Source organism: Bacillus rossius, chromosome 10 (genome assembly GCF_032445375.1).
Source record: "Bacillus rossius redtenbacheri isolate Brsri chromosome 10, Brsri_v3, whole genome shotgun sequence".
Classification (NCBI taxonomy): Eukaryota; Metazoa; Arthropoda; class Insecta; order Phasmatodea; family Bacillidae; genus Bacillus; species Bacillus rossius.
Window position 1 is genome coordinate 25,484,360 of NC_086337.1, and position 18,176 is coordinate 25,502,535.

General features: G+C 37.7%; 1 protein-coding gene across 1 annotated transcript in view; it reads left to right on the top strand.

The window, feature by feature from the left end:
* Positions 1 to 18,176, top strand: part of LOC134535855 (tubulin polyglutamylase TTLL5) — a 153,297-nt gene that overhangs the window by 119,427 nt on the left and 15,694 nt on the right. The window contains exons 6-13 of the mRNA XM_063375189.1: positions 1,423 to 1,679; positions 5,291 to 5,490; positions 8,681 to 8,892; positions 9,578 to 9,764; positions 11,383 to 11,595; positions 13,842 to 13,935; positions 16,100 to 16,259; positions 16,345 to 16,511. Of these exons, the coding sequence (XP_063231259.1) occupies positions 1,423 to 1,679; positions 5,291 to 5,490; positions 8,681 to 8,892; positions 9,578 to 9,764; positions 11,383 to 11,595; positions 13,842 to 13,935; positions 16,100 to 16,259; positions 16,345 to 16,511 (1,490 nt within the window). The remainder of the gene's footprint in view (positions 1 to 1,422; positions 1,680 to 5,290; positions 5,491 to 8,680; positions 8,893 to 9,577; positions 9,765 to 11,382; positions 11,596 to 13,841; positions 13,936 to 16,099; positions 16,260 to 16,344; positions 16,512 to 18,176) is intronic.

Below are 18,176 nucleotides of genomic sequence, written 5' to 3' on the forward strand. Positions count from 1 at the left end.
AAACATAGCTTTTTAACTACACATTGTACTAACTACATGATGCCAATGTTTTGAATTGCACACTACGTCAAAACAATTTTTTTGTTTTATTTTGCTGAATAATTCTAAAAATTGTAAGCTATTTATTGCCTCAGCATTTGTTGTTAGCATCAAAAAGATTTTGATTGCACCTAACCTAAACTCTTTCACTCTTTACGTTGTATTGTTAGTTGTATTTACGATGGATACTCTGAATATTAAGCATATGAATATCCAGGTAAATTCATCCATGCAACAAAATACATGTTTTTTTGCTAATTAAGCCATACAATTATTTTTTAATTGATGTATAGTTTGACAAAACCAACACTTTTGTGAAAAAAAATTTATTTAAATTCTTTATTTTTGCAAACTAACTAAAAATTCCTGTGAATTTTATTATACTGTTTAAATTTAGAATATTATTGAATTTAACTAAATATTTAGCATCATCTAAACCAGTTGCTATTTTTACCTACCTCTAGCCATGGTCATTATCATCCTTGACCAATTTCCTTGACTTGTGTGTTATATATGGGTTAGTCTCTATATTTACTGTTAAGTATTATAGTTTTTCAGTGTTTATTACTAATTAGCCATTTATGGAATTTTGGAGTTAGGTATTTACTGCGAAAACAGAGCAACTTTGTGTCTCAAAATCAGTGTTTCAATATGATAAATATTGGTTATGTATCTCTTTTAATAAGATAATATTTTGTTAAGTACTTTGAAATCTGAAACTTTATTTAACGCATGTTGAATTGTATGCATACATGTGATTACTGATGGTTGCCTGGAAGTTGGGAGTACTGGTCTCAAATGATATAATTTAAAGCCAGGTTATATGAATGAATAAGAATTGTCTCTACACTAGGTATGTTCCGATATCTCCTTTCCGATATCACTATGATATCCCGATACCACCACCAAAACCTTACACTACTATCAAAATTTACAATTGCTGGCGACTCTATATGAATTGATAATTTAAACAATTTTTTGTTAATATTTTTGAAAATATCATTTTGTTTCTATATCTAAATCCAAAGCAAGTTTATTGAAAACTGTGCATCATTTACTTTTGAACATCTTTATTTCTATTTAATTTTAGTAAAACAGTGCCTAAGTTATTATTTTTATGATTTTCCTTTAAAAATGTAGTCAAAATAATTTTTTTAAAAATATTATTGAAACTATGACAGATAAACATAGAAAATATTTAAAAAAAAAAATCAAAGTTCTTAGTATATATATTTTTTTCTGATACCTCCGATATCTGTGCCGAAACTTTCATCGGCCAAAAGTTTAATATCGGCCAAATCCGATACCAGTATCTGGTATCGGAACGGTCGTGCTCTGTGCCTTGAGCCGGTGTTTATCGAGAGGAGTGTGTTCCCCTTGCAGCCAGACCAAGTGCCGGTGGAGGAGAACATAGTGGTGGCCAAGTACATTGACAACCCCCTGCTGGTGGACGGACGGAAGTGCGACCTGAGGCTGTACGTGGCGGTCACCTCGTACGACCCCCTGCTGGTGTACATGTACGAGGAGGGCCTGGTGCGGTTTGCCGCCGTCAAGTACGACACCACGGGGAAGCACTTGTGGAACCCCTGCATGCACCTCTGCAACTACAGCATCAACAAGTACCACTCCGACTATGTAAAGTGAGTGCTCCCCTCGTTCACGCCACTCAGTGATGGAATGTGTGCTGGTTTCAGCAGTAACTATTTAAATTTACCACATTGGTTTGATGAATATTAAAAAAAATTCTGAGCCGGCTTAGCTACTTATGTAACGAGCATAAGACCACTTACTTTCAGACCACTGAGTGAGTAATAAAGGTCCTTATTGATATAGTCTGGAACACCAAATTTATAACAATATAGTTTATAAATAATCATCTCAATTCCAAATGAACACACACTTTTATTTTCTTCTGCTTATTCTCCTCTCCATTACATGTAATAACAACCGTTTTCTTTCTGTTTTTCCAAAGTTATATAATGTGCCATAGAGCAAAATTTGTTTCTACATATCACAGTATTAATTTTATACAATAAACATAATTACAATTTTGATGCTCATCAAACAAAACAATTAACGTAAAATACTCTGAGTGTAACAGTACAAATGAAATCTTTAGCATGTTTGCAGTTGATGGTAAATGTTAATTTGTACTATAGCAAAGACCCGTGGTCCTTGGGCCATCCGGCCACACCAACAGAGAATCATTTTTCATCTTTAATTGAACTGGAATTCAAACAAAATAGTATAATCTTGCAAAATATCTATTTGTAAAGTATAATTTTCACTTGTGAAGAAGAACGTTATTATAATAGTGTATGCAGGTTTGTTATACTTGGGTTCTACCTCAAACCACAATGGCATGTCATCATGCAATAATAAAAGATGGTTGTTTGTAGTCGATTTAACAATAGGCCTATACAATTTACGTCTGCTTGATTTTTTTTTTTTTTTTTTTTTTTTTTTTTGTGATTGACACCTTTATAATTTAAGTGGTTATAGTCAAGTCATGAAATGGAAACATAGTTTCTTGTAACCGTTTACCAAATTTACTTTAATTAACCTAAATATTAATGCAAAGCTCCTTTGATCACTTGAAATGTTAGCGGCATCTTATCTCCATCTACTCTACCATGTAATCCATCTTACCTACCATCTACTATGCTCTAGTTTTTTTCTCAGGTCTGTTAAATGATCATGATCAGTTGTTGGGAATCTTGACTAGTCTCTGTTGTACTTGTCACAGTTAGTGTAACTTTGTGGGAAAAGAGTGTAATAATTTTGTGGTTATGGCATGGGGGAGGGGCGCAAAAATAACTCCACAATGCTAAGGTAAAGACTTTATTGGGTGGCTACAAGTTACGAGTCAAAAAAGTAAGAAAACAATAACTGCTCACAAAAGTCATGGAAAAGTCACAAAATAAACATTAACAGTGCTGTAAGTCAAGAAACTTTGATTTCTAGCTACCTTTTGCTAAGTTACATTTTGTTTTTTGATGCTTTACATTAGTTTAGTCACACATAAAATATAAATAGTTATAGTCAGTTTACTTAAATAATATGAAATTAATTATTGAAAAAGTGTTAGCTTCCTCTCATAAAAAATCTGCATGATCCTCTATATAAAATATATGTTTGTAATATAAAAAAGGCATAGCAAAATTGTATCAAAAGTCGTGAAAAACCTCAGCAGGTATTTGTAGACACCAGACTTGATGGTGACCTTTCTTACTTTCTGCGAAGCAAGAGTCAATTCTATAGAAAAACTTTATTTTCTTATTTGAAACCATTAGTTACTAAGCATATATTTTGAGTTGGAATCAAACAATTCCTGAGGCCCATATGAGTTATTTCTAAACCAAAACATGTTGCAGTATAATACATAAAAAACCAAGCACAGAAATGCTGAACAAATAGTGCTTCGAGAATTATATGCAAATGGCTCAATCAGCTGTTAATGCTTGCTCCGAAACAGACTTTATTCAGTGCTGCTAGGTATTCCTGATGGAAAAGCATTAAAAGAATTCAAGTCCACCCTTCCTAAAGGGTTCAAGGGGATTGGGCAACGCCATCTTGGATTTTTCTATCTTTATGCTATAATTCTAATTTTTAACTATTTATCCCAATTTTTTGCATTCCAAGACATGTAAATCATATCTCCCAGTCCTTCTATACCTTGTTGCAACCACATATTTACTCAACAGGCTCTAGTTTGTAAGCACCGCGAGGAAATAACTTATTATTTCACGCTGGTGATTACACCTATCATGGTAATCACATGTTGACTTAAACAAGTAGCCAAAGCTAACTCTTATGCCATGTAAAACAAACAAAAAATTAGCTCGGAAGCTTCTTTGCATGCTGTATCAAAATATTTAAAATTGAAAGATCGCGAGGCCTAATCCCCTGAAGGATCTGAACCACACAGAAGCAGCTGAAAGAGTAGGTGACCTCCCCATGGATTAAAGTAGGGAAATGAATCCATTACCAAAGAAACCTTAAGCTGATGTTATAGAATATTACAACATTTATAGTTAAAACTTTTTCTGTAACATAAATATCTAGGAGGTAGATTTTCTGCTGTAGATTTTAATGCTGTCATTATTCGATAGCACTTAAGTGTTTAGTATAGTAAGAAGGTGGCGTAGATATGGGGAGGATTTCTGATCACATCTCCACCATCGGAGTTCCACTGAGTAAGGGTATATTTTGCATTTTTAGTCCCTCTTCAAATGCCATCCACTGAAAAAATAAGTTCTAAAAGAGTCGTGCCTCTGTCCTCTTTCCATCCCTCAAAAAAAATTATTGTTTGGTTTTGTACTTGATAGGAGGGAAAGAATATGTATCTTTCTAGCAACGATAAAAACATGTTTGCACTCTTTTTTGCTACTACGATTGCCATGCAAAGGTAAATGTGACACTCAGTATGAATGTGTATTTCATAGTTAAGTATATTTTTAATGCTCACCGATCTTTGAATAAGTTACCTGTTGTTGAAGAAGCATAGTTCATTTAAAATCAGTGAACCTCTATAATACTTAAATATATAGCCATTTGCCAGTTTTTTTTTTAGTAATGACCTTCCAAATTCACATTATTTTAATAACCTGATAACTATTTCAGTTTTAATAATAATAAAAAAAAGAGTGTATTGTAGTTCGATATTGTATGAATTTGCAAGATTATGATTAGTTATTTGCATTGACATAGAGGTTTTTTTAGAGATTATGAGGGTTGACAAGACAAAAATGGAGCATCGGCAGAATGAATGGATGGGGATGGACGGGATAACCCAGACAAAACCAACTGCCTGGCTTTTCCCACTCGCGAAAAATAAGAGGTTTGACCTCGCCGGGAATTGAACCTTTGATCACAGTGGTTAGGGGTCAGGGGCGCAAACAACTAAATTTCCAATGAGGGGGGGGGGGGGGGGGGCAATATACCTTTTTTTATAAAGAATCATCGATTCCCCCTATTGTAGCGGGGGGGTCCGGGGAGGGGTCCTCCTCCCCCGGGAAAATTTGTATTTCAAGGTGGGAAAAATGGTGCTTATTTAAGCAGTTTTATTATCTAAAAATTGATTACACAGCACTTTCTTTGCCGCCGTTTGCCCCCACTTCAAGGTTTCAGAAGGGGGGGGGGGGGGGGGGCAAATTACCCTTACCCCCCCTGTTGTTGCGCCCCCGGTCAGGGTAAGTCGTGCTCGAGAGAATCTGGCCGGTGGTCTCGAGCGAGCGCCGGTTGCGTGCAGGAGCGAGGACCCGGACGCCGAGGACGTGGGGCACAAGTGGACGCTGAGCGCGCTGCTGAGGCACCTGCGCGCTCAAGGTCGCGACACGGCGCTGCTCATGCAGCAGATAGAGGAGGTGGTGGTGAAGGCCATCCTCGCCTCCGCCCCGCCGATAGTGTCCGCCTGCCGCATGTTCGTGCCGCACCCCCGCAACTGCTTCGGCAAGTACCTATTCCTCGCACCCTGTTCTGGCTATCTTTGTTTCTTACTGATGCAGTAGAACCCTGTTATAATGTTTTTCAAGGAAGCACAAGGTAAAAACATTATAAGCAGGAAAACGTTATAAGCAGGAAATCTCAATTTAGCACTTAACAATGTTAGAGCTTTGTACCAATGGACTCACCAAGCTATGTAAACAACTTTAATGTTAAAACCAAAGATAGTATACTTGATACATGAATTTTCTGAAACAAGCCAACAATTTTTCAACTTCGTCTTGTTCCCTGGTTAAATTTTGTTTGTCTTTAAAGATACACTGCCACATTTTTTTTGTAAAATTGTCTTTAGATTCATGATGACAACATTAAGAGTGAGAACGTCTACTCCTTCGCCACCTGAAAATGTTTAATTTTGGGATTCCTACGTATGAATGAAAAAAAAAATTATTTGTAAGCAATAGAAAACACTTTTGGTTATGCCCTCGCTCAATGGTTGGCAACTTAAATATCGTAGGACTATGTACGTGCATCTTAATACCCACTGGAATGGCAAGGAAGAGAAGAGTTGACTAAGGGTGCCAACTGAAATGTAACTATTAACATTGTGTACCTTCAGTATATTGCATAAAACTGTATTTTAACAAACTTCATGTATTGTATGGCAGTGATTGTAAACATAAACATACATAAAGGAAACTTTTTATCGTAAGTGTTGGAATAATTTGGTTTTAAAACATTTTTTCCCCATTTATTGAATTTTAGAAAGCAAACATTATAAGCAGGAAATTACACTATTTATGAACGTTATATGCAGGAAATAAATACATTGTCCTTACGGGGGAAATACGTATTGGGACATTAACATGATGACATTATAAGCAGGAAAACATTATATGCAGGAACATTATAACAGGGTTCTACTGTACAACTTTGATCATAAAGCTGTAAGATTTATAAACTTTATACAGAACTCTTTAGATTTATTTGTACGACTTCAAAATTTTGTACATATATAACATTGTGAGAGCCAAGATTTTATGGTGTTATTAAATAAGCAAATTCTGACATTAAAAATAGTGGATTTTGTTGGTATTAAAAATGTTAACACATGTAATAATAAGTACATATAAAGCACAATTACGTTGATTGACTGAAATTACTATTTGTGGTAAGAAACTTTAAATATCTAATGAAAACAATGCTAGTTTTATTGATGAGAGAAATTTAAATAAAAAAACTGCAACTAAGACATTCAGTATTTATCTTTAATGTTTCTTAGTTTAGGAGAAAGTTGTAAATAAAAACTGTAAATAAGAACTGTTATTATACTAGTGTAATTAAACATTTTTTTTTTGTAAATCAATATCTCGACTTTTTAATATCAAAACAAAAAATGGTGGTATTGAAACTACTACTAAACCTACATAACTTTTTTAATTGTGTTGGGGGTGGGGGGGGGGGTATTTAATTTATTGTGTGGTTTATGTTTATTTCTGGTCCCAATATATTTTTTAATTTAACATTTTACTTTTTTTCATTGTCTTAGTATTACAACACTATTAATATGAATGAAAAAATTGATATGCTATGTTAAAAGCCCAAAATATACATTTCCTTATGTTTCTCTGTGGACCTTTTGCTGTGTCTGTATGATATCAGCAGTAGACAGTTTTTATTTAATTTACTTGCAAAAAACCTTATCATATAAACCTTAAATATTTTTTACTTAGTACATAATATTGTAATTTTTTAAACAAAAGCCTAAACTTAAGATTTATAAATTAATTATATATTTTTAATAGACAAAAAGAGGTAATTACGATCAAATTCACTGCATTTTTTGTTTGGCCATGAATTTGGATGTTATGCAGTGTATTGACTATAATTTCGCTGTTATTTCTGTTTTATCGCTATTCACCATATAATCTTTCCTCTAAACATTGTTGATAAATATAAAATACTAGCTGATCCGGCGAACTTCGTACCGCCTTAGCGTAGCAATGATGCACTACTTTATTTTGTATAGCTGACCTATCTTAGGTATGAGTACCTATTCAATTTGAACTGGAATCTATAATATCCTCCATATAAAAATGAATCCATAATTCCCTGGTATCACTATAACTGAAAAGGACCTTACTAATTTAATTAAATAAAAAACAAAATATATATTGTCAAAATAGTGTTTATTCCATAGGATTCAATAATTCCACTAATGTTTTTACAAATTGCTATTGAACAACTTGGCATTTTTAAGTAAACAATGAGCTCAATACCACGCGCGCTCTATAAATCAACTAATAGTCTCTGTACCCCTCACTGCTTCTCTCTACTCTAATGCTTTTTGATAAACTATATTTTTAGTTTTATGTTCTGGCGCGTAAATAAATAATGTTGATGGTTTTCCGACACGGGAACAGGCGACATATAATTGGCCATGTGAAAAACATGGATTTTCTAGGTTGATGCCACATACACTTAGCGACTGCCCTTGCGATTTATTTATTGACATTGCAAATGCAAGTCGCACTGGAAACTGTAAACGCTTAAAGCTGAATGTCATAAGGTTACTTTAAAAATATTTATATTGTACAAAGTGTTGGGTTAGTTTGGAAATAATTTTATATATGATATATGGTTCAGTATTCTTAAATTTTCTAATTTTCCGTTAAATTTTTTCTTTCATAAGAACCTTCTCGTGACAATAACAAACACAACAAAAAAAGAATTAGTGAAATCGGTTCAGTCATTTACGCGTGATGGCGTGACCAAGGGAAATAGGAATTCATTATTCTTAAATTTTCTAATTTTCCGCACAATTTTCTTAATTTTTTCTTTCATAAGAACCTTCTCCTGACCATAGCAAACACAACAAAAAAAAAATTAGTGAAATTGGTCCAGCCGTTCATGCGTGATGCCGTGACCAAGGAAAACGGGTTTCATTTTTATATATATAGATTTATTAATTTTATTTAGAATGCATCAAAATGAATTATCCTAGAATCTTCACCAAATTTCCACTCGTTGAGTAACTGCGTAAAGTAATGATTAAATTGCCATACATATGAAATACAGAAAGTAAATCCAGACAATGCTGCCTATATGTTACTGATATGTAAGTTTAATGCTAATTTATTGGTTATCAGAGAACCCTGTTTAACTCTAAAAATCTTCAGTTGTCATGTTCATGCAGAATTGTACGGGTTCGACATCCTTATTGATTCTGCTCTGAAGCCGTGGTTGTTGGAAGTGAATTTGTCTCCGTCCCTGGGGTGTGATTCGCCACTGGACATACGCATCAAGTCAGCAATGTTGGTTGACTTGCTCACCCTAATTGGGCTGCCTGCAGTTGACCCCATGATCCGGCGAGCCACCGAGAGCTCCCGCGGAAGATCCAGTATCAGTGTAAGTATTTGTTTGGTTCAAATTCGTGTTGTTTAGTTCCATTACCAAATTAAAACTTTGTACAGGACTTATAAAAGTAATATTTTTTTTCCTTATCATTGCCTCTATGAGCTCAGCTATTGACAGACAAAAGTTTGCTCATTAATGTTTCTTGTGCTTTACGTGAACAAATAATTATATACTAATCAAGATCTTAATCATTTAAATTATCTGAATAGTTTGTAAACCATACCCAGCTAAATACTCCTCTAAAATTAAAAATATTAAATGGTTAGTTCCTATTATGTGGGAAACACCCGTTCCTGTAAGGAAATACCCTTTCTGTGGTTAAGTCCCAGTCAGGTGTGCAGATTTGCTGGACTTCAGTCCTTTGATGTTATAACTTTTCTGGTTCAACATGAGTGGCAGAAAGCGGGATGTTTTATGGTTTTCATTTGAACATGCTAAAAACCATAATAATAACTAGCGTATTAGAAAAAAAAAGATGGTTTAGACCTTTAAAAACCCTGGTCTAAACCATGAACCATGTTGTTTGGTCTTTAAAAAAAACTGTTTTTTCTGTTTACCAACTCTGACCTCGGTACAAGCTACCACTTGGATGCGGCCGAGTCTCTAAAGCAAAGGTAGTTTAACTTCCGGCCTGTAAAAAGGATAGTTGTGGTACAGCTGGCCTCGCCTTGCGCAGTGTCGGAACATACAGTCGGCAGACCCCGGGGCCAGCAGCAGGAAGTCTGCGTCGCTGCCGCGGGCGTCCCTGTCGCCGGAGGAGTCACGTGTCGTCAAGGCGGCCCTGGCCGAGTACGAGCGGCGCGGAGGCTTCGTGCGCATATTTCCTTCCCTGGAGAGCTGGAAGCGTTATGCAACGTATCTCGGTGAGTCATGCAAGCAGCCAAGCACTCTGGTCAAATAATCTTCAGCCCCCCACTCACCTTCTTTTCTAGTTCCCCCAATTTTACAAATTCAAGCTTATTTATTAAAACAGCACATTATGTAACTTAACACCAAGGTTTTTCAAAAACATAAGCTGTTTGTCTGTTTTCTTTTTTATGTCGTCTTTCTCTTGTGCCTTAAATTGCAGGATTTAACATGTATTTTTTGAAAATCAAATCATTATGGTATGTGCACGCCCTGCTGCCGGGAGGGGGTGGCCACACCTGCTACCAGCCAGGCAGTTGTAGTGAGGGATGAGGGATGGGGTGTGTGTGTGTGGCAGACCCGCAGACGGGCATTACGTGCACTCTGACGCCGGGAGGGGGTGGCCACACCTTTTACCAGCCAGGCAGTTGTAGCGAGGGATGAGGGACGGGGTGCGTGTGTGTGTGTGTGGCAGACCCGCAGACGGGCATCACGTGCACCCTGCTGCCGGGAAGGGGTGGCCACACCTGCTACCAGCCAGGCAGTTGTAGCGAGGGATGAGGGATGGGGTGTGTGTGTGTGTGGCAGACCCGCAGACGGGCATCACGTGCACCCTGCTGCCGGGAGGGGGTGGCCACACCTGCTACCAGCCAGGCAGTTGTAGCGAGGGATGAGGGACGGGGTGCGTGTGTGTGTGTGTGTGGCAGACCCGCAGACGGGCATCACGTGCACCCTGCTGCCGGGAAGGGGTGGCCACACCTGCTACCAGCCAGGCAGTTGTAGCGAGGGATGAGGGACGGGGTACGTGTGTGTGTGTGTGGCAGACCCGCAGACGGGCATCACATGCACCCTGCTGCCGGGAAGGGGTGGCCATACCTGCTACCAGCCAGGCAGTTGTAGCGAGGGATGAGGGACGGGGTGCGTGTGTGTGTGTGTGGCAGACCCGCAGACGGGCATCACGTGCACCCTGCTGCCGGGAGGGGGTGGCCACACCTGCTACCAGCCAGGCAGTTGTAGCGAGGGATGAGGGACGGGGTGCGTGTGTGTGTGTGTGGCAGACCCGCAGACGGGCATCACGTGCACCCTGCTGCCGGGAAGGGGTGGCCACACCTGCTACCAGCCAGGCAGTTGTAGCGAGGGATGAGGGACGGGGTGCGTGTGTGTGTGTGTGGCAGACCCGCAGACGGGCATCACGTGCACCCTGCTGCCGGGAAGGGGTGGCCACACCTGCTACCAGCCAGGCAGTTGTAGCGAGGGATGAGGGACGGGGTGCGTGTGTGTGTGTGTGTGGCAGACCCGCAGACGGGCATCACGTGCACCCTGCTGCCGGGAGGGGGTGGCCACACCTGCTACCAGCCAGGCAGTTGTAGTGAGGGATGAGGGATGGGGTGTGTGTGTGTGGCAGACCCGCAGACGGGCATCACGTGCACCCTGCTGCCGGGAGGGGGTGGCCACACCTTTTACCAGCCAGGCAGTTGTAGCGAGGGATGAGGGACGGGGTGCGTGTGTGTGTGTGTGGCAGACCCGCAGACGGGCATCACGTGCACCCTGCTGCCGGGAAGGGGTGGCCACACCTGCTACCAGCCAGGCAGTTGTAGCGAGGGATGAGGGATGGGGTGCTTGTGTGTGTGGCAGACCCGCAGACGGGCATCACGTGCACCCTGCTGCCGGGAGGGGGTGGCCACACCTGCTACCTGCCGGCCACCAGCCCTCGCAACTACAACCTGCTGGTGCACCGGCAGCTGTTCCCGGAGTTGCAGGCGTGCGGGCGGTCGCCGGCCGAGCGCCTCACGCGCTACGAGCGTGCCCTGCTTCGCGGCCATAAGGCCGGCCTGTACGACCATCTGGGTGAGCGTACCTTCAGCTTACCTCTCTTATTCGCTTGTCATTACTCTTAAGGAGAAGATGCCACCTGGGTTTCAACAACTTTTAGGTCATTGCGATTTCCTATCTCTTTTTATCTTTGAAACTGGGCCTTGTTAAATTTATAACAAACCAAACATCCTGCTAGCTCAGATTGGTCCGGCTATTAAATGCATAAACACATCAAGAAATTTGCTGTGTGCTGGGGAAGTATTTAAGTTTCAAACTAAATTGTTAACTGTTTAATGATTGATTACCGACATAAAGTCTCTCGGACACAAACTAAATTTTAACTTTTTTTATTTCTCCTTTACGAAAAATCCGCAACTCTCAATGCCCGCCATCTTCCCACCACCGAAGATAGATCCAAAACAAAAATACAAACTGGTTGCTGAAAATACTTTCACCGGCTTCAAAACAGCAGTTTACTCTTTGTTAGTATCGTAAGTTGAAAAATGCATTCTGTTCTTTGGTAGATCCCATGGTTGCTTGCAACTCACGGTACATACCGAAGGACTACGTCCTCTGAACGATGACAACTTTAGTCTATCCTCATTGTGGACTGCTTTGACGACTGTGGCTAAAATTTCTTAATAAATGTTCCAAAAGATGAAAAAAAAGTTATATATAGACTGTGTAGCCCTGACCACAGCCACAAAATTCTCTGCCTCTTCATTCTTTTGTTAATCTTGTGAACCTCTGCCCAATGCATGACCTTTTGGTACCTCGATCAGAAGCTGACTAAACTACCATGGCCTACCTTCTCCAAGAGTAACAAAGTGATGTAATTTTTAACCAATCACATAAATGCATAGAAAAATATCAGCTAATACTATTGCACATGACAACAGAATCTTGACCAAATCACAAGTCTCTTCCACGCACAAGCAATGTGTGTGTGTGTGTGTGTCTTCTATCTCTTTCTATTTCTATCTCTCTCTTTCTCTCTCTTTCTCTCTCACTCTTACTCTCTCTCAGTGATGTACCAATAAGGATGAGCAGTGGAGGGGCAGGGTGTACCTATGAGGAAGAGCAGTAGATGGGCAGTGGTATACCCTTGAAGATGGTCAGTGCCATATCCATTGAGATGACAGTTGTGAACTAATGTGGATGGGCAGTGGAGTACCAATAAGGATGGGCAGAGGTGTACTAATAAGGGTGAGCAGTGGAGGGGCAGTGGTGTACCCAGGAGGAGGGGCAGAGGTGGACTCTAGGTAGTGTGGCAGTCATACACACTGTTCACAATATATCTACAAAAAAAAGTTCTTCATAGGTATATAGAGTAACTCTAACATCATAATGAGTAATGCATAGTGTTCTTGAGCCTTCCGTAGCGATGCACGGGTACATTGGCTAGTGATTAATATATAATCCAAACTGGAGGGTGAGCATCGGCTTTAAATCATTACTGTTATTTTTAATAAGGCAGGCTGATGTATGATGGTGAAAAAATCAGTGCAAAAATCGATCTACATTTATCAAAGATTTAAAGCCTTCTTTGAGAGCCCCATACTTCTTAACACAGTCTGTCGGAAACTAAGCAACAATGTGTTCCATCAGTTTTAGTCAATTTTGTCACAAGTGTGCATAGGCTTGATGCAGAGCATTGTGCTTGAATCACTAACATTCCACAAAGGTTTACTACCTACATGCTATTTATGAATAGGAAGAATGTGTCCTATACCAATTAACCCTTAACAGAGAGATCCTTCAATTTCATTGTGCTGCATTCTGTTAGAAACTATCTGGAAAAGGTATCCATATTTTTTGACACTAACACTACTTAATGTGTTAACTATTGACTAAGAAATATTTTTTTGACTGTTAATTGTTTCTCACAAATTATAATTATCTGTATATTCAAATTAATCATTGACAGTTATAGTAACAGACAGACATAAAAGGGTGTAGACAGCAGTTGGCTGAGTAACAACTTAAAGATAGCGGTCATGAGAACGCATGAAAGGATGCAGGCGAATCAATTCACAAAAGGCTACATTGGCTCTTCTATAAAGAACCTTGCAATACATATTTGGAACGTCAACAGAATTAGTTGAAATCCCCTTCAAGTGTTTTTTTTTTTTTTTTTTTTTTTTTAAAAATGGATCCATCAGGCTAAAGAGTCCTTTAAGGCGGTATTGAGAAACAGTCATTGATATATACATACTGCTTATACATATATACCTATTATTATCGTGGAAGTTTCCTGAGAATATGGTGTTTATGTCTAGGTTCTGGTGATTTGGATGTAGATGAAGATGAGAATGAGTCCACAGACTTCAAGCAGAAAATTTTAGATTGCATACAAAATGGTGGGAGGTTGAGGTAAGGTACCTATTTTATTTGGTGAATTCAGTCATGAAATTAAGGCCTGTTTTTATATTGAATTTTAAATGATATAACAGTAGTTTTCTTTATTAGCTAGTTTAAAAGGTTTCAGTTTATTTTGTTTAAGATATATGTATTTTGATATGTTTCGAGTTTTTATCATTTTCCTCCCAATATCTGTTTTGTGCTGCTACCTGGTGTTTTTTTTTATATGTATAACTGTCTCACCATTTGAAACACATTATAAAATTTCGGATTTATTGGATTTTATTGTTTTGAAATAATTATGGTGTGTATGTACAGTGAAATATAAGGTTTATTAGAGCCTAACAAATCAGAATCAATCCTTGCTCTATTCATTTTGTGTATTATATGGGAGTACATAATTCACAAAGTATGTTGATGTAAAATTTGTCAGTGTGAGGGTTTTGCAGGGGAAATAACATATCTAGAATGAACTGAGCAGATGCTGGTGCAAAGCAAATTTGGCTGTTCTGCCCAAGAATCAGGCTGCCACCATTTATAGTCAGCTACTCTGTGTGAGGCCAAAGGAGACAAAAGGGGAAATTTGGAGAAATGAATGAAAAGAAATAGAAATGCCCTAAGGAATCTCTTATCTTGGAGAATTTTGCATGTTCTCACTAGAATTCCTATCAAAAATATTTCTGAAAATGGACTTCATTTTTAACCATTAACTCATACATTAATTACCAAATGTGTGGTTGCATAGGAGAAAAATCATTAATAAAATAATTATATACCTTTAATAATCTGCATTAAATGATTGGTAGTAAAAAGTGTGGTAAATATTTATAGTACTTCATTTTTTTATTATTTATTTAAGTGTTTACCAACTACCCTTACTTACATTACCATTAACACCACTACTTAGTGCCCCTTCACAATGATACATTTATGTATTCCAGCAGTATATGGGGACATCTATTTTCCAGCGGTGTTATGCTTTGAGATATGGTGACTTATTGAATTGGAATGCATTCATCACACGTGGCATGCTAAATTTTGTGAACTGTGGTGCCTAAAGCAAAGAATACTTTGGTTAATAAGTTATGTTTTATGACAAGAATACTACCTCACAAATAAAGTGTGACTACATTTTTCTATTGAGGTGTTTGGTGACATGTGGTTTGTACAGCATTAATGTTTATTTGCTTCAAGTTACATCTGCAGTTGTTTTCATTCAATCATTAGTGCAATATTTTCTTAAAAATAGCTTCTATTGCATGTACATCACTTAACAATTGGTGCCCCTGATTTTAGGCAGCTTTATCAAACTGATTTTACCTGCCACTCGTCAACGTATTTAGTTCTAAATGTTATTGTAGTTTCTCGCAAAAACTGTGGTGTAAAGAGTAGTAAGTACAACAAGGAGACATTTTTAATTTCTTCATCACAAAATTTCATGGGAAATAAAGGTGTTACCCTAAATTATTTCTATTAAAAAATTTTACTTCATTAACAAGATTTGCAGTGTTCTAGAACTTGGCTCAGTTGGACATTTCGCAGATGATTGACGTTTAATCATAAATAGTTTCTTTATTATTTTCAAAACACTACCTGTTCGGCTGCAAATTCTGTCATATACCAATCTTGGGAAACAATTTAGATCACATGTCACACATGTTTTCAACTTATTTTTACCTGATAAAGTCTCTTTAACCTGTTACGTTTGGAACTATGACCGTGTAGGATGAGTGATTTTTCCGGATGATCAAACTTCAATACATGAAGTTTAAATGGTAATACCAGATAAATATTAATATACAGTGGAATGATATTCATAACAAGTTGTAATTAACTGCTCTATCACAAGAAAAATTAATAAAAGATGTTACTGTAAAAAAAAAAATTGTGGCAATCAAAATCAAAGAATACACACATCCACTTGAAAATAATCTAAACATGGTACCAAATAACAGTGTGTCAAACTGAATATTGATAGATTATGAAGTGCATAAAGTATGTTTCTTTTTTTGTCTCTGTGTTTTCTACCCATACAAATATATAAAACAATCAAGGCTCGGTGGAATCAATAATTATTATAATTTTTAAATTTTGTAAACTATATTATAGTGGAGTACTAAAATCTTTTTATTTAACATTGGATATCTTTGCATGCTCGTTTACTATTTTGTTACAGTCAGTACCAAGCAAGAAGAATGTTTGCACAGTACTTAGGTTGTATTTTGCGTCGAGTAGCAAGATGTTCGAAGGGTGACACAGACGATGTAAATGGAGAGTTAATCATAAAATTCTTACAGAAAGCATCAACAAACCTGCGCACTCCATATTTTGTTCAGGTGAGGTTGTGAATCAAATACGTATGCATGTATGTGAAATGTAGTATCTTACGCACTCACCTGGGTACGTGGTTCCGCCTTTCAGATTCCCAGTCGTAAACTGGCAGGGAAGGATCGTGTTGCAGTGGTTGCAAAGCAACTGAACGACTTCATCTACCTGTACAACCGAGAAACAGAGCTGTACTCGGAATCTGGAGATAAGCCTAATTTGGTGTCGAGCAAACTGTTTCAGGCCTTCTTAAACAATGCTGGGTGAGTATTCATGGTGTCTATCGGTCACGAAAAAGTCCCCTATTATCAGCAGCCTCTTGCTAACTTGAGTTTTGTATTTGTATGCCTCACTTTAGTTCATAGTCACAGTATTTATATTTAAATGGTTGGAGACAGTCTTTTTAATTAATGAAATCTGAAAAGTTTTTAGCTTTTTGACACAAAAATTTTGGTTTATTCCTGCTTATAGCAAATTTATTTTGTAATGTGTTGAAATTTGCACGTCCGGTAACTTTCCACCAGGTATTTTTAGACACTCCGGGAATGTTATTTATGTGCACCTAGTAGAATATGATTTTACTGTATAATTCATTTGTGAACTGTGGATTTGAAGCATAGGCGTGCCTACAGGGGGGGCCAGGTGGGCCATGGCCCCCCCTAATGTAATCACTCAGATCGGCATTTTCTCTAATGCGTTCGTAAATATTCGTATATTCCTGGCACTATGACACTCAAACTGTGTTTCAGTGTTGCAGCATGCTAATTAACAATATTTTTTAACATTTTATCGTTCTGGAAATACAGCCGCCTTATTTTATTTAAAACATGAGGTCCCTTAAAATGGCCAAGCAAAAAAAAAATATATTTTAAGAGGTTTGTTAAAGTTCTGTTGTCTGAATTGCTGTGTTTGCATTCACTAAAAAGAAGTTCATTTCAAGGTAGATCTGGACCAAGCTATTGGAAATTCGAGGGGGGGAAATGTGTAAGTATCCTTTAAACATTGTCTATGGAAAATAAAAAACATATTTTCAAGATTGTTATAATTATACGGATATAAATATTAACTAGTAAACATATCTCGTTGATACTGCACAAAAATATAAACAAGTAATGAGTGAATGTATTTAGGCTATTTAATATCTAAATTCAGCTTCTGATTTAAAAATTTAGCAGGGCCCCCCCTAATGGAAATGTCTGGGCACACCTATGATTTGAAGTCACTTCATTATTAATTGTGTTGTAAAAAAAGTCTGTGTGCTTAGTACGGGTAGCAGATGGCATTTCTATTTCATTCCTGTCAGTGGCTTCCTCTTTGGGTGTTCTGCTTGTGCATTCTCTATTGCAGAGCCTCCCAGAATACCATAATAATGGTACGTAAATTATTTATTGGTAATTGGGTAGTCAGGTGGGTTGAGGAACAAGGGAGTTTTCATCATTAACCCTACCAATCATGTATTATGTGCACGATGACATGTGACACGTCTGTAACAGTTTAGTGCAAATAGCAATATTTCCATACCTAAAATTTAATTTTTATGTAAGCGGTAGCTTGTTACATTCCAGGTTGGCCCGGCAATACAACCTAGAAAAATAACAGACACTTTAAAACACTTGAAAAGTTTGTTCATATACAATGATTTATAAGTGTGTGTGTTATATATATATATGTTTGTTTGTTTGTTTGTTTGTTTGTTTGTATAGTTGCCAACATCAAAGGTAAATTGTTGCCTTAGGATCTTTGCATTAAAATGAAAATAGTTCATGGCAGTCTTTTATTATTCCTCAAAACAAAACAAGAAAAAGTAGATCATAACTTACAGTTCCAGACGATGTATTACATTCACTGTAGCACGTCGCTCGATTAACAAACAAAAAAAATTAATATCTCTTGTTTCATAATTTTAATTGAAACCTGGCCCCGACCAT